The sequence below is a fragment of the Salminus brasiliensis genome, chromosome 1, assembly GCF_030463535.1.
Source record: "Salminus brasiliensis chromosome 1, fSalBra1.hap2, whole genome shotgun sequence".
Taxonomy (NCBI): domain Eukaryota; kingdom Metazoa; phylum Chordata; class Actinopteri; order Characiformes; family Bryconidae; genus Salminus; species Salminus brasiliensis.
Window position 1 is genome coordinate 38,459,545 of NC_132878.1, and position 25,691 is coordinate 38,485,235.

General features: G+C 40.5%; 1 protein-coding gene across 1 annotated transcript in view; it reads left to right on the forward strand.

Annotated features, from left to right (window-relative positions):
- foxo3b (forkhead box O3b) overlaps nucleotides 1-9,862 on the forward strand; it is a 41,264-nt gene extending 31,402 nt beyond the window's left edge. The window contains exons 2-3 of the mRNA XM_072678926.1: nucleotides 5,113-6,536; nucleotides 7,201-9,862. Coding sequence (XP_072535027.1) covers nucleotides 5,113-6,522 — 1,410 coding nt within the window. The 3' untranslated portion in view covers nucleotides 6,523-6,536; nucleotides 7,201-9,862. The remainder of the gene's footprint in view (nucleotides 1-5,112; nucleotides 6,537-7,200) is intronic.
- Nucleotides 9,863-25,691: the final 15,829 nt, after the last annotated feature.

Here is a 25,691-nt window from a genome sequence, read left to right on the forward strand (position 1 = left end):
GTAGACTTTCTTGCACTGTGGTGAAAGTGAAGTGAAGTGAAGTGGATCTTCTGCTTTTGTAGTACAAGCGAGGGGTTTGTTAGACACTCCGGTAGGTTTCTGGAGAGGGTGGCTTGTTTGAGGGTGACTCAGAAGGTTGGTTGCGATGTGGATGTGGTTTGGTTTCTGGTAAACTTCTGGACAAATCTGTGATCTCCTCAGACTGAGACTCACGCCACATAAAAAGGCAGTCATTAGGAAGCAGAATCAGCTATAATATGCAAATGTATTTACATTCAGAGCATGCCACACTTGCTCCTACATACCTCTCTCACACAGAAACAGTATGAGAGTAAAGTTATAAATGTGTGTGTGTGTGTGTGTGTACTGTGTGGCTGCTGACATTGATGGATTGTTACCACATGTTGCTGATGGACAAAAAGGCCTCTGTGTTCCAGAGAGATTCAGTGTGCAGCTGGGCTCTCAGTTAACAGTCCTCCACACGCAACAAACACACACACACATACACACACAGCATCAATTAAAACTTGGATAAATACAAAATATGAGGATGAATAAAATATTAGCAGAACCTCATAACTTCATTCCATTTCATAACCAATATAAATGGTCCAAAAGTACTTGGAATAAAAATCTTGTTGCATGTCTAGTCGCAATTTAAAGGAATAGTTTGGTAAAAAATGTACTTTACAGGGTTTATCACTTACCCCGCATGCAGTCGTCCAACCATGTTTCATTTGAGAGGTCTGAAATGAGCTTCTTTAGAGTACTGCAGGAGATGCTAGGCTAGGGTGGCTAAATAGCATTGTACATAGACCGTCAGCAATCTCATCTCACTAAACACATGCCCGAAATCAAACTGTATTTGCTTCAAAAATCTATCAATTTAGTATAGCTTAACACAGACATTGTTTTAAAAATAAGCAGTGAAAGTGGTTTTGCCCCACAATTCAACTGTGATGAGTTTATTTTTCTTTGAATAGTCTAAAGTAAAAAATATAAGTAATTATAATAATATAAGTAATAATAACTAATAGCCATAATGTATTCTAAATCCATACAAAACAGTTAAGATCACAACATTAGCCTAGCAGCCTATTTTTACCAAAATATTTCTTTGAGAACATTTTTTTGGTTTGTTAGCTTTTAATTCTCATGTTACCAATTTGGAAATTCAATGTTATATTATTACGCCAACCACATGCATGTGACTGTAGATGTCCAAGTATAGTACGAGCGATGGTGTACAATCACACTTGGCTACGGCTAACTGTACCTTTGTTAATGGGATTGGAAAAAAAAAAATCTCTTAGGTCTTACTAAAAAGAGCTGATGAATTAAATACTGAGGACCTTGCATGTGCTTATGCTCTCATTCAAGGCGTACCCTTGCCCAGAAGACCTGGCATGCTCAGAGTATTGGCACACGGGGGAAAACATGACAGTTTTAAAAAAACAGGGTGGTAATAATTAGGAGCAAATTGGAAAAGGATGGAAAAAAGGCATTGAGCCTCTCTGGTACTGTATGTGTTTTCAGCTGCCAAGCAGAGAGCGCAAGAGAGACTAAACCTTAATGACTTCATTCACAACATGTTCCTCCATTGAGATTTTAGTGATTCCCTCCCTCCTACCTCTCTTTCCTCAGACACATGTGCACTGACACTCACACACACACTCACACAAACATTATGTCATATCTCCAGAGAGACTTTGCTGGGTAAACACCACTATTCGTGGTATCGTTGTTCATCTTGGCTCATGCGTGGAATAAGGTCATTTGCATGGAAAAGTAGCTAATCTAAGCAGCAATAATAAGCTATGGCCTTGCCTCAGCTCTCGTCTGTCTATCAGAAGCTTTAAAATCATATGCACAAGTCAATTCACATTTTTTAACAAGGTGATTGTCATGGCTGGTTAGGCCAGACACAGAGGGACGAACACTCGCAGAGATGGATCCAATGCAAGTACTTTTATTAACAAAAAAGGGGTACAACACATAGGCTAAACGAAGCAAACAATGAACACAAAAACGCACCTGAGACCAGGGGGGACCCTGGGAGCTGAGCTAGGTGAGCTGGGGAGAGAGAGCAGGGGAACCAGCCACTGAACCCTAAATGGCTAGGCCGACCAAACCTGAAGACACGAAGTCGAAGAGGGTCAGCTAGCTAGAATAAATCCAGGGAGCGAGCGAGGGTGCCTCGCAAAACTCAACGCTAGAAGCAAGGTCTGCTCGTGGACCTGAACTGTGAACCAAACTGGCCTAAACAAACCGTGATCTGAGTCACGAGCCTCTCGGGCTACCTCAAGGCTCTGAACCCACAATTCTCGGCGAGGAGCTCTGTAGCCGAGCTCCTTAAGTACCCCCCGTCTCAGGTGAAACACATTACAAAACAAGACATGACATAATCCGGAATTGAACACATGAACATGAACCTAGACACTGAATCAAATCATTGAATCAAACTACAACGGAAACACAACAAAAGTCCTTCTGTGAGCCTGTGGGCGGCGGCTCGGAATAGCCCCGGGGGAGGTCGCAATAACGAGGGGCTGACAGTGATTAATATTGTACACAGTATTTTTTACACAGTCTGCACAAAACTATACATAATATATATATATATATATATATATATATATATATACATGCAAATATAAGCTTTGCTTCCAACACCTATTGTTTATGAACAATTCAACTAAAAGGGATGTGAGTGCAAACGTTAGATCAACAGTCCATAATTTGAGGTCAGCAGTTCATTATTTGAACCAGACAAGCTTTCCAATCCAAATGTACAAATACGTGTAGCCATTAAAGTGGCTCTTTTTATTAGTCAAAGCCAGGCAGCGCTAAAATCAGCATGATACAGCTTAAATAGATTTTATTTACATGACATCTGTAGTGCATTTACAATGAATCTGTGCTTAAAAACTCCCTAACCTAACTGTTTACTGCCATGTGGAGGCCACACTGTAGCCTAGCTAGCTAGCTCTTATGGCCTTCAAAAATGTTGCTATATGACCCCTGACTGACCTCAGCTCAGTAATCAAGTATACTTATGTTGAAAGAGTCACTTTAATGGCAATGGTACACTCATCAGGGTGAATCTTGAGTAACTAATGGGATCATGAAGAATTTTCTGCTTAAACTTGTTTACTAAACAATTTTTACCCAGCATTAGTATGTGCCCCGCTCTCCTCTATGGATAAGCACTAAACTAAATGAGACTATTCAAAATCATACTAAATTAAGAATGCTTCAACGTATACACAAGCTCTTATCCAGAGCGACTTACAAAAGTGCTTCATTGTTTATTTAGAAAGTATATTTTATAGCTTGTTTGTATAGACTAGGATGCAAACGATAATCCTAATCTTGGATACTACTACACACAAAATTCAGTATGGAGTATAATAGTAGTAGGTCACCATAAATACTCGACACTACACTTCACCCAAGTACTCTCAGAAGAGGTGGCTTTTCAGTCTGCGCTTGAAGACAGCGACCGAGGGGAAGTTCGTTCCATCACTTAGGTGCCAGGACAAAAAAAGCCTGGATGCTTGTCTTCCATGAAACTCGAAGGGCTCTTGGTTCTGACCGGCTTTAGACCTTTGCCATTATGTATGGAGAGGCTTGTCCATTCTTGGCTTTGTAGGCCAACATATCAGCTGCATATATCAGCACATAATTTGTGGATTATCATACAGTACCGTGGGGGTTAATAAAGTTCAACTGAGCAAAAGTAAGCAAATGGTTAATGTTCATGCTTGGTGCTCTTCACTTTTTGTAAATGTGTGTCATTCCAGATTTCACGAGCAGCTGATATACTGTTTATATTGTGTGTGTGTGTGTGTGTGTGTGTGTGTGTGTGTGTGTGTGTGCGTGCGTGCATACAGGAAGGATCCATCACATACTGTGTGGGAGGGTGTATTCTCACTGTATGTGTGAGTAAGTGTGCATGTCTGCTCAATGCTGGATCCAAGATATAATGAGCCTCTTTTTTTCTCCCCTTACTGAGAGATCAACACTGCATACGTATGAAATCACACTACTCTCTCCAGAAAAAACAGTTGTGAAACGCTGCAATGGACGGGGTAACATTGGTCAAATGATCTCATTTCATGATTTCATCAATCAGTCATGGCCTATGCAAAAGTTTGGTCACCCTAAGCCATTCAAAGCCTTCCCCTAAAACCCACAGTCCCTTTGACCATCATAGAAAATCTGTGGCCAGACCTGAAACAAGCTGTGCATGCAAAGCAACCCAAGAATATCTCCAGAGGCCTTCTACAAAGGAAAGCGTTTGCGAGCTGTGATTTGTGCCAGAGTGGGTGTTATGAAAGACTAAGAGTAAGAGTAAGACTTAGTGCATTAGGATTTGCTGAAAAGAACAGAGGCTGTGCTTCATACTTCTCATCAAACGTTCCCAAGCGTTCGCATAGAGCTGTACGCCTGTAAAAACATTCAGTAATATTCTTTTGCTTGTCTTTCTCTTTACACTAACTAACTGGCAACATGTCTTTAGCCCTGCTTTAAAAGAAAACATCAACAGAAAATGACTCTTGTGATCGTATTGCAGGCTAAACAAACAAAGGAAACCATTTTGCCCAGGCTTCCCATTGACTAATATTCAAAAGTACTTGTGGCTCATTTGCTACCTCCAGCTGTGGATTAGACTGTTGTGAGGGGAACATTATTTTTTATCTTTGGGTGCGTTTCATCAATGAGATACATGACTCATATGGCTCTCTGTGTCTGTGCCTAACAAAGCCAACTTATGTAACACTGTTATTGTGGCCTTATTCCATGTATCGGGTCCGAACTCAATTGTGCACTTGTGAATGAATGTATGATGGGCGACTGAGGGACAATACACCAATACAGACAAAGACTTTTTGTTGTACCTCCTAATACAGGTGGATCCAGTCCTAATTTCTTTATGTTATCATGAACAGTAAATGTTAACGTGAAATGTTAAATACTGCATTATATAATAATGTAATTAAACTATCAACATCTCTAGCTATATACCATGACCCTAGTCCTGATTCACATTTAAGGAAAACGTTATTCAGTTTTTGGCTAATATTTTCTATTTTCTCTCTTTTGGCACAGAATTCCATTCGGCACAACTTGTCCCTGCACAGCCGTTTTGTCCGTGTTCAGAACGAAGGAACTGGAAAGAGCTCCTGGTGGATGATAAATCCTGAAGGGGGTCGAGGAGGCAAGGCACCACGTCGTCGTGCTGTCTCCATGGACAATGGAAACAAGTACAAGGGTGCTCGAGGACGTGCAGCTAAAAAGAAGGCAGCAGTATTACAGGCTGCCCAGGAGGGCTCGCTAGAGAATGTGTCTGCTGGAGGACTGTCCAAGTGGCCAGGAAGTCCAACATCGCGCAGCAGCGATGAACTGGATTCATGTTGGACTGACTTTCGCTCACGAACAAACTCCAACGCTAGCACAATAAGTGGCCGCCTGTCACCCATCCTGGCCAACCCAGAGTTAGATGAGGTTCCAGATGACGAGGTTCCACCCCTCTCCCCGATGCTCTACTCAAGTCCCAGCAGCCTCTCTCCGCCCTCGTCATCCTCTTCAAACTCCAAACCTTGCCCAGCTGAGCTTCCACGATTAAGCACCATGAATCTAAACGATGGTCTAACTGATAACATTATGGAAGATTTATTGGACAACATAACCCTTGTCCAGACTACACAGTCAGGTCAGGGAGGTTCTGCCTTCAGTTTTGGAAGCACCACATCCTCTCCCAGCTCCTCCACTTCCTCAACAAGCGGTGGCAGCAATGGCGGAGGATTTGGTAATTCCATTTTTGGGCCCTCCACTGCAGGACTACGCCAGACGCCCATGCAGACCATCCAGGAGAACAAGCAGACGTCATTCTCAAGCATTTCACACTTTGGGAACACCACACTTCAGGAGCTGCTGAATTCAGACTCTCTAGGCACTCACAGCCACAGTGATGTCATGATGACACAGTCTGACCCACTCATATCACAGACCAGCGCAGCTGTCACCTCTCACAACTCCCGCCTCCGCAACGGCCTGATGCTGCCAAACGATCCCATGATGTCATCGTTTAGCTCTGGGCTCAAAGGTCAGAACAGCCATCTCCAGAACAACCGACATCATCAGAGTTCCAACACCCAGGGCTCACTGCACTTGCTCCCCAAAAATGGCCTCCCAAGCCTGGCCAATGATGCTAACAACATAGCCTCAGCCAAGCAGCATCTTCAGCAGCAGTCCATGCTGTTGAGCGAGACTTCTCTGTACTCTGGGCTGAATGGAGGCAGTGGAATAGGGACAGATCGCTTTCCATCAGACTTGGACTTAGACATGTTCAACGGGAGTCTCGACTGTGACGTGGATTCCATAATCCGCTCAGACCTGATGGATTCTGATGGACTGGACTTTAACTTTGATGCTTTGGTGCAGAATGCAGTAAACCTCAACCCTGTTGGCAACTTCAATGGGACAAAGCAGTCCAGTCAAAGCTGGGTGCCTGGCTGAGAACTGTTGCAAAGGTGAGCTCTACTGCTATTCATGTTTGTATACAGTATGAGGTCTAGTTATATTCATATTCCATGTTATTGTCATTTTGAAAAGTCAAACATCCCCTTTTTCTGCTTATTATTTTCTACTTTATATGTTATACAAGTGGTTGCATCTGATTACTGGGTCATGAGTTAATTCCCAGTAATGTCTGAGCTGTCAAAATTCAATTGGTGGGAAGGATGGATTATTCCATTTCTTACTGTCAGTTTAGAGCTTCTCTGAGGCCAGCTGTCCTACCAGCTACAGTGTTATGTGAGTGACAGGTCATCATATGCTAGACATGCTGTGGGAGAAGAAAGTGGTGGCCCGTGGGGACATGTAGATAGCAGGAAATTGGAAACAACAAACGGTGTAATATAACAGTAAAATAAAAGGAAAAATGCCTGGCTTAGAGCACTGCAATCTTTTCTTTAGCACAGCCACGTTCATCCATCAGTTATCCCCTTTAACTAGTAGAACAGTGAGACGAAATGGATGTTTGGGGGGTGTTTGGTCATGCTGGAAACTCCAGCACAATCAAACACCCAATGAACGCAAAGTAGCTTGTATTTGAATACTATGACTACTATGACAAAAAAATAAACAAACACCAAATGTAACTAACTGATCTCTCTTCTCTTATTTCTTGTCTAGGCCCAGAACTGCAGTGCAAAAAATAAAAAATAAACACGAACAAAATTCCATCCTACACAGACTCACGCCCTCCATTGCCAAGCCTGCCGTAAGCACCAAGCACTGGATCATAGACCTGTTTACAGACTACAATTCTGGAGAACCTTACCTTCAGTCCAGCAAACACATCATGACACCATCACGAAAGAATGACTGCTAAGACCCACACAGGAGTGCCAGCCAGCTTCCAGATCCTCCTAGAACAAGACAACAAGATGACTCCAATGAATTATGGAATTGTTTCATTATACGTTATGCAAGTCTAAATAATCTAACTCTGTTTAGATACAAGATACAAAGTGTTTTGGATGGATGAAAAGTAATGCATAGTTAAGAAAAAAACAGTAGTTTCATGGTCTGCATTCAAGACTTTCTACCACTTGTCAAATGCTTGGTCACTATGGTCATCCTCCAAGCGCTCACAATAGAATAACCGATCCAAATGGGCAAAACATGAAAGGACAAAATCACGTCAGTCTTTACACCTAGAACCTTGTAAATTTCAAAAACTAACAACTCAGGTGGAGTAACATCTTAAATTGGTGCACTTCAGGTTCTGCTTGCGTTTGGAATTTTGTTAGCAGCATAATCAGTCTCCATTTTGAAGTAGTAGCCTAATACCATTACTGAAGTAATACCTTATTGTAGCGCAATATAATAGGAGAAAGTACTTTTGTTTGTGTGTACTGTATGTAACTATAAAAAAAGAAAAAGAAGAAAGAAAGAAAAGGTAATTAGCTCTGGCTCTCTTGTCAATGCTTCTAAGTGAGAGCTTAGCTGGTGGAAGGATGCTTTTTAGCCAGCGAAGCATTCGTGGGATTTCTGGCATATACATGTAGCCAAATGAATGAGTAAATAAACATGTGCTTGCATTGTGAACATTTCCATGCCATACCGGGTGCTAAATAATCAGTGTTGAGCCTTGTCCTTGATTAAGGCCATGTGTGTTTACAAGGCTTGAAGGACACAACATTAACAATTAGCATTAGCGATTAGCATATGGCAGCATTCAGTGGTGGGTAGGCCTTCCCTCTGGAAGCCATCTTTTACTGAGCAAAACAAAACAAAAAAAAAACAACAAAAAAAACAATAAGCTATTTTTTGTATATTTGCCAAATTACTTGAACATGTAGGAGATGCTGGTAGCCAAAACCACGAAAAAAATATATATATACAAAGTTGAATTTAGGGACTTTCCGTCTCTATATGCAAACAACATCACCATGGCTCAGGGGTGAAAGGGGTCATCATGACAACATCAGGGCCCCCATCTAGACCTAACTGCAACCTGGTTGTACAATTTGTTTATAGGATAAAACGAATGTTGCGGTATGTAAACATTTATACATCACACAACAAGACAACAATATAAAACAACAGAGAATAATTTAGTTGCTGTTTTCTTTTTTTGTTTGTTTTTCCTTTTTTCAGAGAGGGGCTGGGGATATTGGTTGTGGTTTTCCTTCTCTGTTGGAATTTTGTTTCAGGACGCTCACCTATTACCATAAAAGCATCAAATCCCCAGTCTCTCTATGGTCTGTGTCTTTCTCCCCATCCCACTTACCCTCCACAGCGTACATTCATGTATGCATGTATGTAACTGTGCATATGCATCGTGTGAAATACGCATATATATATATATATATATATATATATATATATATATATATATATATATATATATATATGTGTATATATGTGTGTGTGTACATCCTGCTTAAATTCATGTAATGTTGTGATGACGCAGTCCCAGTTTTTTCTGGAAAGTTGATGTATTGATGACAATAGTGTGGGCATACTTGTTGAAGGGGTTTGTACCACTCGTGGGAGGTCTACTTCAAATCCCAGATTGTAAAATACTCCAAGACTTCCTTTTATTATTATTTGCTTTGAAGCCAGACTAGCCTCTGAGCCCACAAGCTAGAGGCCAAATGCTGTGCAAGTGTTGCGGGAATGGACAGTGTGTGCATGGCTGGCTACACAATCTTACAGTGCCATCAGGGGTTTGTAGCATGATCCCGCCCCCTAACCTAACCCTGCTGCTCTATTCATACGCATTTTTACACATACATGCACCGTAATGACCTCATGGAGTACGGTCAAACCGACGGAAAGAGTTGACATCCCATATTGCAACTGACATATTGTTTGGAAAATCCTTCAAAGAGAACAGCAGCACTTAGGAGCACCGAGAATACCCCAACAGAATCCAGTTTTCCTCCCTTTATTCTTCAAACTAGCCCTGCATGCGTTTCTTCTTCTTCCTACTTCTGGAGAAAAAAAAACAAGAATAATTTACAGGTTCCTCCACATTTTCCATGGGAATAAGGCAGGATTGCTTGTCTCACTGTTTGAACCCAGCGTTATTATCCCTCATAAATCAAAGGTGTTATATACCCATGCTGAGAATCAGCAATACGAGTACCACTATTCTAATTTTTTATCCCTGTCTATATCCCTCCATCCTCGCGCCCATCCCTTTATCTTTGCCTCTTGACCCTGTAGTAATGGCTTCTCTTCTTGATGTTAGTGGGTATTTTTTCCCCTGTGTACTCCATTTTGAATTGTAATCTAGTTTGTATAAGAAATGGTGCGCATGTAAATAAAGCTTGGTTGAGCTGTATTTGTCTGAATCACGTTATTACTTCCCACCTGCTAGTTACGACTCCCCTGTCACATGAATCTACCAGCGCTGGGAGGGTGAAGGCTAGCATGTGCTCTGTCCTCTGAGTCACATGAAGCCAACCACATACCTGGATAGCTGAACACGCTTGGAGAAGAACACTAATTGCCAGTTCTGCTACATCAGCTAACAGATGCCCAAACTAGCAAGGAAGGGCCATTCATACTTACCACATAGAGAGCAAGGCCAATTACGCTCTCTTGAACTCTTGGCCATGAATGGCTGTGGGGATTGAACCAGATGTTAGGGCCAGGGCTTAGATGCCTGCACCTCTCTGGAGCCCAATCACCATACTCTCTGGGTGGGTTAGTGACCACTGCAGTAGAACAGTGCAATAAACCATGAGTGGGAATGCCTAACAGTCACTGTACAGGGGATTTTGGCCTTGGCTTGGCCTTATCCAGATACAATCCTGATACTCATGGCATATGAAGTGACCAGGTGTAAACAGGGTCAAAGTTACTATTTTCTTACCAGAGATGGTGAAAAGAACCAATAATATGTACAACACAAATTTGCACAAATACACTAATATCCTTTTTGCTATCCAAAACCACCAGCAGACCTGCATTAATTTTATTAATTAAATAAATAAGGCCTTTATTAAAAAAAAAAAAAAAAAGAAATATTTTGGGCGTCAAGCAATGTATTAGTAACCATTACAAGCCCAGTGCCCGTTCAATTTGTAATGCTTTTCTATGGAGATTAAACAATGTGTGTGTGCAACTAAATGCTTGCGTCAGCAATTGGTATACCTTAAAGCAGCTGAATTTACTGATTAGAATGGGATGTCTGAATACTTTTTTTTTACAACTAAAGTGAATGTATTACATTTTTTTACAATCGCGTGGCTCTGACTATCTGATTTCAGAGCATGATCTGTCTGCTTTACAGTAACAGAACAAAAAACAAGCAAAGATGCTTACCAGAGCCACAAGCAATGTCTGGAATTCACCATCCCTTCCCACACATGCATACATACACTGCCCAAAGGTCAGGAGTTGTTGCATAACTCCAAGGGCGATCTTTGTTGTGCCAATACTAAGTAAAAAGAATGCCCATGTGTGTTTAAGCATATCTACATGCTGAGTCTTGACAACTGTTATCAGATATCAAAACCTCTATTAGACTGCATCTTACAGGCTCTACACGACTTTCAGAGGTATATTGTTTCAGTAATTCAAATGTATATATACTTTTATACATTTTTAATATTTGGCATCATTCTAAATTACAACACTATTTTCACAATGCACTTATGAAAAAAAAGAGGAAGAAGAAAAAAAAAACGCCGGTCACCACTGGTTATTTTTCTCCACTCCAAATAAGATGCCATATCGCCCACCCTTACGCAAAATTACACAATATAATAACGGTTTTATAGACTTCTTGGAAGCCATATTTTTGGCCATCAGGGTTTTGTTTCCAGATGACACACTCTGTCTGAATCACTGTATTTAAATGAGAAACATGAATGGTTCCATTGACTACAACCAGAACCACAACAGCAATGAACTATTTCAAAGAGTCTTAATAGTTCAAAGAAATCTGTCATAAGTGTAGTGTTGTCATCAATGCAGTATGCTGCTGTGATGTTAGGTCGACATCCCACCTCTATCTTTTCTTTTATTTTTACCACTTGAGACGTTTAAAATCAAAGACTCCAAAGTTTTGCTACTGGTGTTTTACTCATTTTTTAAACTCAAACATGTAAATGCCCTCTGTTCTGATTGTCTGTCCTGTACTATGCCTCATTCAAAAGCAGCTGCACAGCAGAAACATAGTCAGAACAAGGCTGCACAATATATCGTCCCATGCGCAAATTTCATGCAAACACGTCATGCCACAACTTGCTTGATACAAAAGAAAAGTCTGCATTGTTCTCATTTTCCATGATATATCTTCCATGATGTATCAATAATGATGTGTCATTATTAATATAATGACATGTTTGGTGCACAAGTTTTAATTAAGCTTATTAATTCACATTCGCTGCACTACAGCTTAGGGCTGGGCGATATATTATATCATGACATTTATTATTGTTGTCAGCACAACAAAACAGCCCCAGAACTACTGATCTCTTTTCTCTCCTCTTCCTGTATTTATTTAACTTCCTGAAATATAAATTTTTTTGCAACGAAAAAACCAAAAGTGCACAGTTTTGTCATTTCTATTTCATGACATTTCAAATAATTGTGAAGCAGCGTTGGCAGTAATGGTAGCTAGTTGGCTATCATTACTAATTCCCCTGTGATGTAGAGTACCTTAATACTAATAGATAAATTAACAAAGCTTAAATGCATTTTGCACCAAAGTTTGCAGCTGACCACATGAACAACAAAGCCTTCCTGCAGGAACCTTTTATGGACAGAAAAGACAAAGAATTTGCCATAATGGGACATTCAATCCTAAGAGCACAATACCAACTGTTAAGCATGGTGGTGGAAGCATCATGCTCTGGGGCTGTGTTGTTGTCAGTGGAACTGGGACATTGCACAAAGTGGATGCAATAATGGAAGAGAAAGATTACCGCATAATCTCAAACCATCAACTAGATGACTGACACTTGGGACAACTGGGTGTTCCAACAAGACAATGATGAAAGGCATTCCCAAAGCCTTTAAGCCAATCGAAAACAGGACCCCCCTCCAAAAAAAAACAAACAAAAACAAAACAAAAGCTTTCTTTGTACATTATTTTCTATTAAAGATCTTCTTCAGCCTCAAAAGGAATAACTGACAGCCCAATACTGACATGACATTCATGTCGATGATGACTATGTGTATACTTCTGACCACAAACGTATATGCATAAATATTTGCTTGTGTGCCTGTGTGCGTGTTCATGTGTCTTGACCTCTGTTCAAGTGAAGTCATCGCTGCCCTTGCCTTAGTCTGATTGGCTGGAGCAGTGCAAGGAAGGATCGGTGACACGGGAGATTTGAGAACTAGGCTGCAGTGTGGTGATGTCATTGCTGAAAGGAGGCTTTGTGTGACCCACAGAAAGAGAGAGAGAGAGACAGAGACAGAGACCGAGACGTGTGATCTCAGGTTTACTGTAGCTCTAGTGTCCATTAGGCAGTAGAATACGATCTGTCTCTCATCAGTGTGAGGGACTGCGCCCTCAGTCCTGTTACTGGAAACACCATTAAGCTTTATTGCTGAGGGCACATGTGCAGCACAAAGGCAAACACATGGACACTGCCACACTAGGTGAAGGCTGTAACGCCAAACGATGTTCATCTATTTTTAACTCTGTCTGCCTTTCCTCAAAGATATGAAAAGAACGGGGCAGTGGCAGCTTACATGTCCTATAGGCAATGGGTGGAAAAAAATTCTTGGCATCCTTCCCCCACTGTGAACTGCCTGTTTTCCAGCTTGAAGATATGAGCTGTGCAGGGTATGATAGTAACGCCAGCTGAGGTAACCTGACCTTAACATTCGTTTATTTACCAAAAGACTGGCTGCCTTTCTCTATGTACATTTCAAGTCACATGTGATCTGTGGCTTCCTGTGCTCATGATATGGCCTTAATATATAATGTAGTGCTGTGAAAAAAGTGTTACGAGTCATGAAACGCCTGTTTGCACTCGTGTGCATGCCTCCATCATAAACAATGATTTTTTGGACGAGGTGAGCGATATGCTTTACATTATATCACTTTAATTATGTTCTTTTCAACTGTAAAACCTATGTAACGTTAACTAGCTAGCTAGCTTAATCTACCCACCCAATCACCCAAATACTGTGCCCAAAAATGCACAGTTTTGACATTTCTATTTCATGACATTTGAAATAATTGTGAAGCAGCGTCGGCAGTAATGGTAGCTGGCTGGTAATGGTAGCTGGCTGGTAACTCAATGATAATAGATGAATTAATTAAGCCTAAATGCACCCCTTCACTGGTTTTACTGGGTGTTTCTCCTTGTTAAAGAAAGTCCAAAGATTTGGCTGTATCACCAGTGGCACGTCTCCATTACTACCTCCTCTGTAAGGTGCTTTACCCTGATCATAGCAAAAAATGGATGCATGCAGGCTACCTTGCTGCATAAAACCTCAAATAAGGACAAAATTAAAACATTAATGATGCACATGTTCACTGATATCACATAACATCTGGAAGGAATACAGGTGGAAACAGTTTTACAAGGATGTGGGCGATGTTGCCCATTTTTTTACATGTCTGATGTTGCCTTGTTTTTTTAGTTTTTTTAACAGCACCCTTTTTTATGGTACAGAAATTAACTTTACTTGACTAGAATTGGCCACATGAAGGGTTATTTCAACACAAACCACAATTACACAATAAAACTGGCACATTTCGCTACACTAATGCCACTCTGTAACCCTCAACACCTCCCCGTTTCTCGCACACGCTCTCTAGATGAAAAGATGAAAGCCATGCAGAGCTGTAGACACCAACACCTTACAGAAAAGGTGTAGAAAAAAGCACAAGAGGAAGGGTGGTAGAGAAGAAAGTGTGAATTGAGACGCTTGGGAAGGGAGAGCGCTACTTACTCTGTTTCTAAAGCCATCTAATGATAATAAAATGGAAAGGGCATGTATGCGTATGTGCGAGAAAACGAGAATGAGAGACAGAGCGAGATGCGTACCGCCTGACATCAACCCACTCGTTCCAACCTTCTGTACTGTAAAAATCACCCACTTGCGAAATATGACTGTTCTCAGTGGTCACATTTCTTAAACTCAAACAGAAACATACTGTCCTAATGCGAACGTTTGGGCACGCTTGTTGAGAAATCATGGTCTATCCACAAATGTGCCATGATGGTTAGTTTAGAGCCTGTGGGAGTCATTCCAAAAGCTTTAGGTAGTTTATGTCATTATCCTGTTGTAAAAGCCATCCTACATCCAGAATCAGCCTTTTTACTGTTGGCTATACAACTGCAACCAGGATTTGCTGGCATTATGTGGAATCCATTATTTTATCTACCTTCACATTTTTGTTAATGCCACTGGCGGCAACTTTTAACCATATCAGTCCACAGCACTCTCAAAACTCATCAGGCTTCTTTAGATGTTCTGTAGTATACTACAAATGTTTACAAGGCCACAAATAAGGTCTCCATCCTCATTACTCTTCCATGCAGATTATGCTGTGTGCAATTAACACTCCACATTGGTACAGTACATCACTGCAGGTTCTTAGCAGTCATATAGGAGTTATGCTTTGTCTGTCTTACCAGCATATGAGCATTTCCCTTGGACTGCCAGATCTTGATCTCCACCATTTCCCTGAACTGCCATTTCCTAATAACGTTCAGCCACTGTAGACACTGCAGGCTGAAAACAATTATAGCTTTTCTTTCAGATCTTCATGCAGATGCTTACATGCTTAGCATGCCATTACATGCTATACAGTAGCTGTAATTAGCGCGGATTTATCATTAAGTTATGCTAAAAAATGAACTTAATGGTCTCTTTAGTCGTCTCTAGTCATAGTTCTCTCAGTTTTCCAGACATTGTGAATGGCCAGAAGGGAAAAGCTGCTGTAAATATTCACGAAGAAGCTCCAAGCCCAGGCAGCCCCAATAATCACACAATTTTTTTTTCCGAAAACGCTCTATCTTCATGTTTGTTATTGTTTCAGTTGCTGGGGCCTTGCTTCCCAAGGACTTTACCTCGGGCTCTTGTTGCCTGCTGTTCATCATTGCTCAGAGAAGCTCAGAGATTTTTACACTTATAAAATATCGGACATCTGCGACAGCTCACAGACTGAGAGTTGTGATTGATCTGGGATTAGTCGTGGCAGTAAAGTCTGGCTTAAAATCATGCAGGATGTTTTCAGAATTAGTTTTAGTGCCAACACAATCTAAGTTATTTGGACCAGACAGAATATTCACAAACAGATGTGATTTGCAATCTTCTTTGTTTATAGGACGTCAGAAGCTTGAGTTGTGTGAATAATTACACTATACTACAGTTTTACTGCTGCATATTGCCAGGGGTGGCCTGCATTATGTTTTTTTTTTTTTTTTTTTTTTTTTTTTACATGTGATGAATAAAGTGACGGACAAAGAATATATGTGATCGGGAAAGGATGCTCAGAGCACCCAACATTCAGTGATGGTGGAATGCTAAAATCACAATATTAGACCTATTACTTTCTTACAGACATACAAACACACATACTAGAAAAGGTGAGTCATATGGCAGAATGAGGGAGAATGTACAACTAGTACAACAGCCACAGATTAGATTAGACAGATCTTCTCACTGTCCCATTCATGTCTATGTTCCATCGACCCCTGTCTGTCTGTGCCTGGTAAAACAATGGAGCAGTAATGTCGTAAATAATCTGGTTGTTGCCCCCTTGGAGACAGTCAGTCACACCAAGAGGGGAAATATGTGGCATAAAATGATTTACCAGCACCCTAACGATCCTCCCACACCACACATGGACCCAGCCCCTTCTTTATCAAACACATAAACACACACTGCAACATCAGGCATATTCAGACGGGGAGTCTCCCAACTGTAGTGTGGACTGGCAAGGTTCATGGAGATTGATGGTCTAATGGTAAAAGTGCATTGAAATGTCATGCTCCTCATCTACTTATCAGCCTGAAGAATCAGCATGCAGTAGACAATGCATGCTGTTCTGTCCTAACCATCTTCATTCACTTCTGGACAAGGCACACTTGTGTCCTCTTCAAGGAAGATCGTCCGGTTTCGTAAGAAATACTGAAATTGCCCTAACGGCAGACAGCAGTGTGATTAGACTCTTTATCTATCTAAGTGCCTGTTATCAGTCTTATCTGGGCCTGTCTCTTTTTACTATACAGTGCATTGGCTTGTAGCACAGGGATCGTACTTGCTGAAAAAGTAAAGAAAGCTCACTGTACAATTCAGGAGTTGTTTACAATATTTGGGGTTAAAATAGTTTTTTAATAATTCGATTCCAGTACTGTTGTTGTGTACATCCTTCCATGATCATTTTATCAAGCATGTAAATAACAGTGCTGTAGCCATGAACTCCTATGTTCTCTATGACCAGTCTTTATTTAGAACTGTAGAACCAAATGCATCAAATTGTGCCGTGGCGTTATTCTCTTTCTCTCTGCTGTGCTGCTAAATTAGAACCGGGAAAAAAAACCCTGTGCATTAATGTAGCTCACCAACGGCTGACAGCCTTACAGCTACACAGTCCACAGAACATGTTCAATTTCAGCTGTCACTCCAAAACCATTCACTAAATTTTGAGTCTTAATCCACAAAACTGTGGTATGTGGTTAACAGGAAACTGTGGTATGTGGCCCATTTGGCCTGCTAATTGGGCTAGTATTAACTGTATCATGCTATAGGCTACATGTCCAATCACCACAGAAAAGCTTTTTTGTCCCTCCAGGACCAGTTGCTTGACCTCACTCCATAAGATTTACCAACTTGTGTCGGTGGCTTTTCGATTAGCAAGAATCTAGCTTTTTCTGTGGTGACCAGAGCCTTTAGCTTACCTGCTAAGATAATACTAAGTGGCTCCTGTTGAATGCTTAGTGGTTATTGGTATGAAGTGAAGTGGAGTGAACTGGACTTTTTATATAAGCACTTTTTACTAGGGAGGATAAGATACAACCAGTCACTGAATCCCTATGTCAGCATATGAGTAGCTATGAGTACAGAGAAATCTGTGTTGTGAATGATTTATATGTGTTCCATGCCACTCTGTGTCTATATGGAAATACTACTGGAACAGTTACTGTCCATGCAGTGGAAAAGAGGCTAATGTGTACGTGCAGGAGCAGAGCGCATCAGTTTAAACAACACATAGCTTCATAAAGTTACGCTAAACTGGTGGCCGATCAGTTTCATCAACAGGTAAAACAATGTAACTACAAGTTACAAAATCCAGGACCAGAAACGGGATTGCAGGCCTGGATTTGAGGATGTCTGGCATAGATGATGGAATGAAACCCCATGGTCATGGAATCTGGACCGTAACATACATGTAAGACCATAACCACTTGCATGTACACTTAAAAACTGTCAAATGCGTCTTCAGTGAGTTCGTCTGAAACGCGACTGCTGCCTGGCGGCTAATGTGCTAATCAGACTTAATAACACACTGTAAAACATCTGGCTAAAATACCTCGCAGGCCATTTCCTGAAGTGGTTTGAGCGATCAGACTTAAATCCATTAAATCCATTCTAAATGCGTCTCGGGTATATTTACATGTATTCTTAGCCAGATGTTATCCTGGTACTCAAAACACATGAAATGGCTAAGTGTAAACAGGATCTTAGTGGCACAAATGATTACCATTTGTTCATGTGCCTTCAGTACTGCTATTACTTCCTGACACATGCAACACCTAATACATTATTCAAGCTTTGATTGCTGCTAGTCGTGCTGTGGTAGACCGACTCCTAGAGAAGACGGACCTGACAGAACTGTGTAGGAATCAACTTGACCACAGTCTTTGTGTTTGAGTCCTTGTACATGACATAGGTGCAGGCTATGCGTGTAAAGGGGTGGACTACACGTCCTCATACTCTAGGTGTTTGGTGACAGAGCTCTGAGAAGACAAAAGAGAAGCCCGGATATTCAGGCAGCGGAACCACATCAAATTCCATCATGCTACCCTGCTGCCTCACCTGTTTCCATTACAATAATGTGAAGGAGCTGGGATTGTTTACAAAGTAACAGAGGCATGTCTGGCATGTTTTCCTGGAAGAGCATTCTCTCACAGATAAAGGTCCTATTATACGTGGCTCAAAAGTGACAAACTTAGATCTTCTTTAATAGTTGGTTATGGTACCACTATGATGATTTTGCATGCTAAGCACTTTCTGTAAAAAGAACAGAGTCATCACAGTGGTTAAGGCTCAGAAGAGTTTTTTGTAAGTAGACAAATAAACAAACAAAAGGCATTACATTATAGCCTGCTCTCTCCACAGACACATGAGATCCTCCTACTCCATGGCCTAGAGGTGTACTACAATCATCACGCTTTGTGCTGCGCAATATATAATTCATACCAGTATTGGTGTTACACAACAATACTGATTTCTAGTTTCCTGTAAACGCTGAGTTTACTTAAAAATGGTGGTCTCACTTTTATCAAAGTCTACAAACTGATTTTAGTGTAAGTAAACCATTCATTATTTTAAATGCCTTAGATGTCAGAACTGTGTTTACCTGGGCATAGTTAAATAATGAGAGTTCGGTACATGGAAAAGATATACCGAGAAGCCCAAACTCTGTTGTCTCTTCGTTGAAAAGAAAATCCAGCATAACCAAAACAGGGCTGGAAAAACAACCTGGTTTTAGACTTTTTGTCATTTTTAAAGCATGCACATTACCGCCAGACTCCGCTAGATAAAGAAATACGGATTGCTACGTAAACTAGGACTTGTAACTTGGGAAATTCCTGTGCCACTGTCTGCACAAGGGGAGCAGCAGACAAAGAGGTGAAAACCAGGGAAGTGAGCGGGTATGCATGCTAACCTAATTCATGCTTTCCTAAATTTCCTAATTCTAAGTAGGACATTTCAACTGGAATGCTCCCACAGGAGGATTTCCTACTCGGGAGAGCCTCACCAACCCCAAATTCAAAATCCAAGATGGCCACACTGTACATTAACTGTAATGAAAAGAGACATATGCATTTACAACTGTGTAACATCTGGCTAAAATACCTCTAAAAGACCATTTCCTGAAGTGCTTTGAGGGATCAGAATTAAATCCATTCTAAATGTGCCTTGGGTAAATGTACATGGATCTCTACCCGGATGTAATCCTGGTACTCAAAACACAAGAAACGACTTGATGTAAACGGGGTCTTAGTGGCACAAATTATAACAATTATGTCCATGTGCCTTCAGTACTGCTAGTCTATTATATCCTGAAACATGCAGCCCCCAATGTATTATTCAAGCTTTGTAGCACTCAAAGGAAGGAATGTTTGTTAACTTTATTAATGTTACATACCATTGTTTTATTAGCATTACTAATACTGCCCATCACTTATCATTATTGGATGAACTGAAGCATTCACTTTGAGGTCAGATCTTATCACACAGCAGAATTATCCAACACGAAAATCTTCATTGATGTAAACAGTAAATCCAACTCTCGCACCGCAGCATGTTGAATGGTTTTTAGCACACATGCTGACAGGAAGCCCATATCCTTAGACAAAAGCAGCAGACAGACACACCCCTGGTTAGCCCTAGAGTCAGTGCTTTACAGTAAGAAATCAAACAACTTTCAGAACTTGAACTTAATTTAATTACTACTTGTATATGAATGCCTTATGCTTGAGAATTACTTCTGTTCTGCCACATCCCAAAAGTGTCATATTGGATTCAGGTCTAGTGGGCCTGGATGGGCCACTGAAGAACACTGAACTCACTGCCACGTTCATGAAACCAGTTTGGGACGACTTTTGCTATGTGTCATGGTGCATCATCATGCTGGAAGTAGCCGTTAAAGCTGATAAACTGTGGCCATTAAGGCCCAAAGTGTTCCAAGAAAACATTCCCACACTATTACACCACCTCCACCAGTGTGGACTGTTAACACAAGGCAGGTTGGGCCAATGGATTCATGCTGTTGGCACCAAATTCCGACCCTACCATCTGCATACCTCAGCGTAAATCAACACCATGTAGTTTAAAATATGTGTGGTTTAGCGTTAATGGGCACATGGGACTAACTGAGCAAAATTGAGAAATGCCTCCTTTGCATACTGTCCATTTTCGAATTGTTGCAGCATTCAAGTCATAAGTCATATCATTTTTTAATGATTAAGTTAGGTGTAACAAACCTAAAATTGCAAAAGGGGGAACTGTAGATGTGGCCACAACCAACAAGAAAGCCTTGGGTTTTGTTTTTTGTTTTTTTTTTGGTCCAATAAGAACGGTGTCTCGTATGTCTGAAGAGCAAGAGGGACAACAAAGTGGTTGTGCACGGTTGGCTTTCTTGGACTACACTGTTCAAATATGAGTCAATCACCAGTCTGCCGTCATTGCGTCATTATCAAAGGCACTGTGTGAGAGAAGAAAAGGGCAGCAGCCCAACCAGTCAGCTGCTTTTCCTTCTCTTTCTCTATCTCTCTCTCTCTCTCTCTCTCTCTCTCTCTCTCTCTGAGCATACTGGACAGCAGGGAAGGCTCAATTAAATGCAAAGACAAACAAAACACCAACATTATTTATAACCTTGTTAAATCCCTGTTAAATCTGTCCATCCATGCCATTTTTTCTCAGGGGTGACAGAAAGTGAGAGCGAGAATGAGAACCAAAATATCAAGGCCTCAAAAGCAATGAGGGGTGAAAATGGACACAATTACATACAGATCTAGGAGTTCTATGCCTCATCATGGAAATCCTCACTTCTCGACAATTAAACCTGTTAAATGCTGTGTGAACATGTTAATATTTCACCAATACCCTTTACCCTGCAGTCTAGAAAGAACAAATATAGGAATATGTAAAGACATGTAAAACATTAGTACAGTAAATATGGTTGTTCCTAAGCCATTGTTTTTGTGATGTTACAAAAACCAACCTATCTAGCTTCCTTTATGCATGCTAACCATAAAAGGGCTGTTGTAACATGGACTGCTTTTTTAATAAGGCAGCCAATCAGATCACTGCTTATATATGTACTGTATATCCTCAAAGACACAGTAACCTAAAACAGTCATATAAGAATTAATTACGACTGCTTTTTAATAAATAAACCGGCACAGTTGTCATACATGGATACATAAGGAGAACAGGTCAAACACAAGCAACAGGGAAGTGTTGTCATGTGCCCTTTAATCTTCCCACACAGCCCAAGGAGAGGCAGAACAAAGAAGGACGAAGGACGCCTGTAAATTAAAATGTTCCTAAACACCTCCATCATCTGCGCAAGTCCGTGCATGTGTGTTTGTCAACACTGGCTTCTTTAATATACACTGAGGGAGTGTGTGTCCGAAGACTGCACACTAGGATCTGGTTACCTAGGAGACACACCATCAAGAAGGACCACGGACCTTGCAAAGCAAACCAATTTACCTCAGTGACGTAAAAGAAGCTCCTGGAGTGTGCATGTGTGCGTGAATGAATTTACAAGCTGATCAATACATTTATTCTGGATATGCATCCAATACCTTTATAGCTTCTGGTGGGATGCATCTAATACCTCTACAGATTTCACTCAACCTCCTGCCATGTGTGTTCCCATATGCTGAATGTTCGGCACGGTAGCTGTTAGATTACCATCCTGGCTACCCTGGCACTATGCTCCCCCTCCCCAGTGACAATGAAACAGCGGCAACCATTTCTGTGCAGCCATTGGCCGAAGAGCACCATGGCAATGACTCCCGATTGGTCAAGCCCTTCAGTTACTCTCAGCCAATAAGACTCCCTGTATCCATGAGAATGAAGCTTGCAGAGCTATTTAAAAACCAACCAGATAGGCACAAGATTGCTCATATGTGCATCTTACATTGAGGAGAAAGAGAAGAGAGGTGGAGGTTAAAAAAAAAAAGAGAGAGAGAGGTTTGTATACGGTCTAGTGGACAAATCCAGTCAGTCTTGCAGACTATAAAGCTGTTCGGACTTGCGCTGTCCAGGTTAAAATGTTCCGGCGCGAAGAGTGACAGAGTGAACTCACTCCTGATCCCTCTGTGAATCTTTCCATCTATGTGGATTTGTTTATGAATATTGATAAATCTGCTGTGTGGGGTGACCTGGAAGTCTCCTGCTCGGCTTGTCTGAAGGGAAGTTTTACAGTGGGCACCGGACGGACGGTAAAAGCGGGTGGAGAGATTCTAAAGACTTTACAGCTGCGTCAGAGAACGAGGGCACTGGACACAAATCTGTAAGAGAGAACCATGGTAAGAAAAAAAAAACAAAAAAAAATAACAACAACAACCTCATAGAGTACTCTCTACTACGTAGACAGGACGTAACACGGCCACCATTTTGTGTATATCTTGCTTTTAAAAATGCGTCACAGCTGCAGAAATGGTGGCCAAAAATGTGACGATTTGCCAACACTGTGCTAAACACGAGTAGTTTCCGTATGGGGTATTCATTTGTTGCTGAAATAATAAAGGCAAATGTTTGCAACTTTGAATCACCTTGTTCTTGTGTTGTGACTTAATGGATTGTGGTTGGAGGTCAAACGGCAATGAATATGAGTCATGCGTGCGATAGAGAATGATCCTGTACATGAAATACTCAAAGAGCATTAGGTTCTCCCTAGCACTGGATTAGTGGTAAATAACAAGGGTTGATAAATAACATGATATATATATATATATATATATATATATATATATATATATATATATATATATATATATATATATATATCATTATTATTATTAAACATTACATAATATCTAATTTCTTTTAACATTAAACACCACTTTAATTTCTAATATGTTTTTTTATAATGTTGTTGGGAGTGGGCTTTATATGTGCAACACTATCTATGCTATATGTTGATCTATTGTATATTTACCTTTATTAAAGAAATTAAAAATGTGTTTGTCAGCTGTCATTCTTTGCAAACATCTTACCATCCAAATTGTTACAGATGGATAGACAGTATTCTGAAATGAAATCTGTGGCATGCAAAAGTTTACGCCTGGTCAATATCTGATAAAGCAGGCGGAAGATTAACTTATCTTCAAGAAGCATAAAGTTAAATATTTTAAAGAAGATTAGTGTATTACTTGTATGTTTTGTACAATAGTCATTTGAGTTCTAAGATAAACAAGGTCTCAGAGCTTCATTAGCTTGTTCGGGATGACTCCTCCAAGTCTCAACATTTACAGACACGGGTTCCTCTAATCAGCTGCCCTAAATTGAAAATTAATGACACTCAATTTAAACAATTATTACAATAATTATCATAACAACCATTAATAATAATAAATACATAAAAAAATTAATAACAAAGTGTTTTCAGGTTGCTGTTTCCTCAGTTGATAATGTTATTAAGAAATAGCAGTTAACAGGAACGAGTTGAGGTTTAAAAGACTAAAAAATGTTTAGAGAGAACTGCTTTGTTAAATGGCTAGAATCACAAATCTTCCATTTTCATTAGATTTAGAGATTTAGAAAGACTCTGGAGTTTGGGTGCACTGTTCTACTGTGCAGCAACACAAACACAAATATGATCTGAGTGTTCAGAAGAACATCTTTCATACGGGCTTTGGCGTCAGCAGTTGTTTTTAAAGAAACATTTAAACATACCTGAAGAATTTTGGGAACAAGTCATGTGGACTGATCAAGTAAAAATAGAACTTTTGGCCACAATGTGCAATGGTATGTTTGGAGAAAAAAAACAACAAGCATGGTGAAAGATTTGACTGGTAGAGGTATCAATGAACTGAATTAAATACAAACTAATTCTAGAAGAAAACGTGGACATGGCCCCAGGTACAAAAAGAGCTTACAAACTATGGTGCTTGCCATAGATTACACTGACAGGCACAAACTATTACACTGCACCCCATCTTACACTGGCTACACTACTGCCTTGTTATACTTATGATGTCAATATGTCAATAATTCCTTATTTATCATCATTTACTCTTGCACTCTGTTCTATGTATGCACAATACTCTCACTGTTGCACCATATATGTTCTTGTACACTACTGTCATTTTTGCACCATATGTGTTATAGCACAATACTGTCATTTTTGCACCATAAATTATTGCACAATTTTGACATTTTTGCACCATATATGTTACTGCACAATACTGCCATTTTTTGCACCATATGTTATTGGACAATTCTGCCATTTTATTGCCATATATGTTATAGCACAATACACCACACAAAACTTGCAAAGTACCAGGAGCTGGTGGAGACGTGCTGGGAAAGGGGGCTGGAAAACTCACTATGAGCCAACAGAGGTGGGCTGTAGAGGTTTTGCAGGACGCTCACTGTGCAAAGTCCTCAACCAACTGGGCCTAACAGTAGTGGCTAAGAAGAGCACCATTTGATTTGCATGCGAAACTGCAGAGAAGGCCACAAGGTGGCTCTGGATAAAGAGGGCTGATCCATGGGCGGTCGCCACTGGAACACAAGCTGGGGTCTGATGAACCTCAGCTGGGTGGCCTGGGATAGCTTGCACAATGCTACTATTTGCACTTCTGGTAGATGCATTTCGGGGTCTTGTCCTTGAAAAGACTAATGACAATAAAGTTGAATATATCTAGATGCTATTAAGTGCTACTGACTGCAGGGTGCTTTTTTTAGTTTTGGGCCATTTTTGAGCTGTAAAAGATGGAAATTGAAAAGTAATCCTGCTTACAATATTAAATAAATGTGCAAACCTCAACTTTATGTCTTCTGAAGGTCATCTTTTACTTGCTTAGGTATTAAAAGTAGCAGATATTTTGACTAGGGTTGCCTAAACGCATGCATGCCACTGTGTATTACATACATAAAAATTAAGCATCTATGATGTATTATTGTACCAATGTCTGTATGTACAGTATAAAAGAAAAACATATGGTTTTGTTAACATTCTGTTTTTGGAAAATATGGACCTCGTTTGAGTGATATTTTTTAACAAATCACTGATTCGGGGCCTACCTAATGTGTGTGCCCTTAGGAAGTGTCAACTCACCTAGCTAAGGTTTCAAGTTCCAAATAATATTTTCCAACCCAAGATGTACCTCCAAGACCTTCCAATGGAACAAAATACATTTAGGAAACAAATCAATACAACTGCCCTATAGAGAAATGAACGCCATACTGAAATTCACATAATATTTAGCTAGCTAGCTACATGT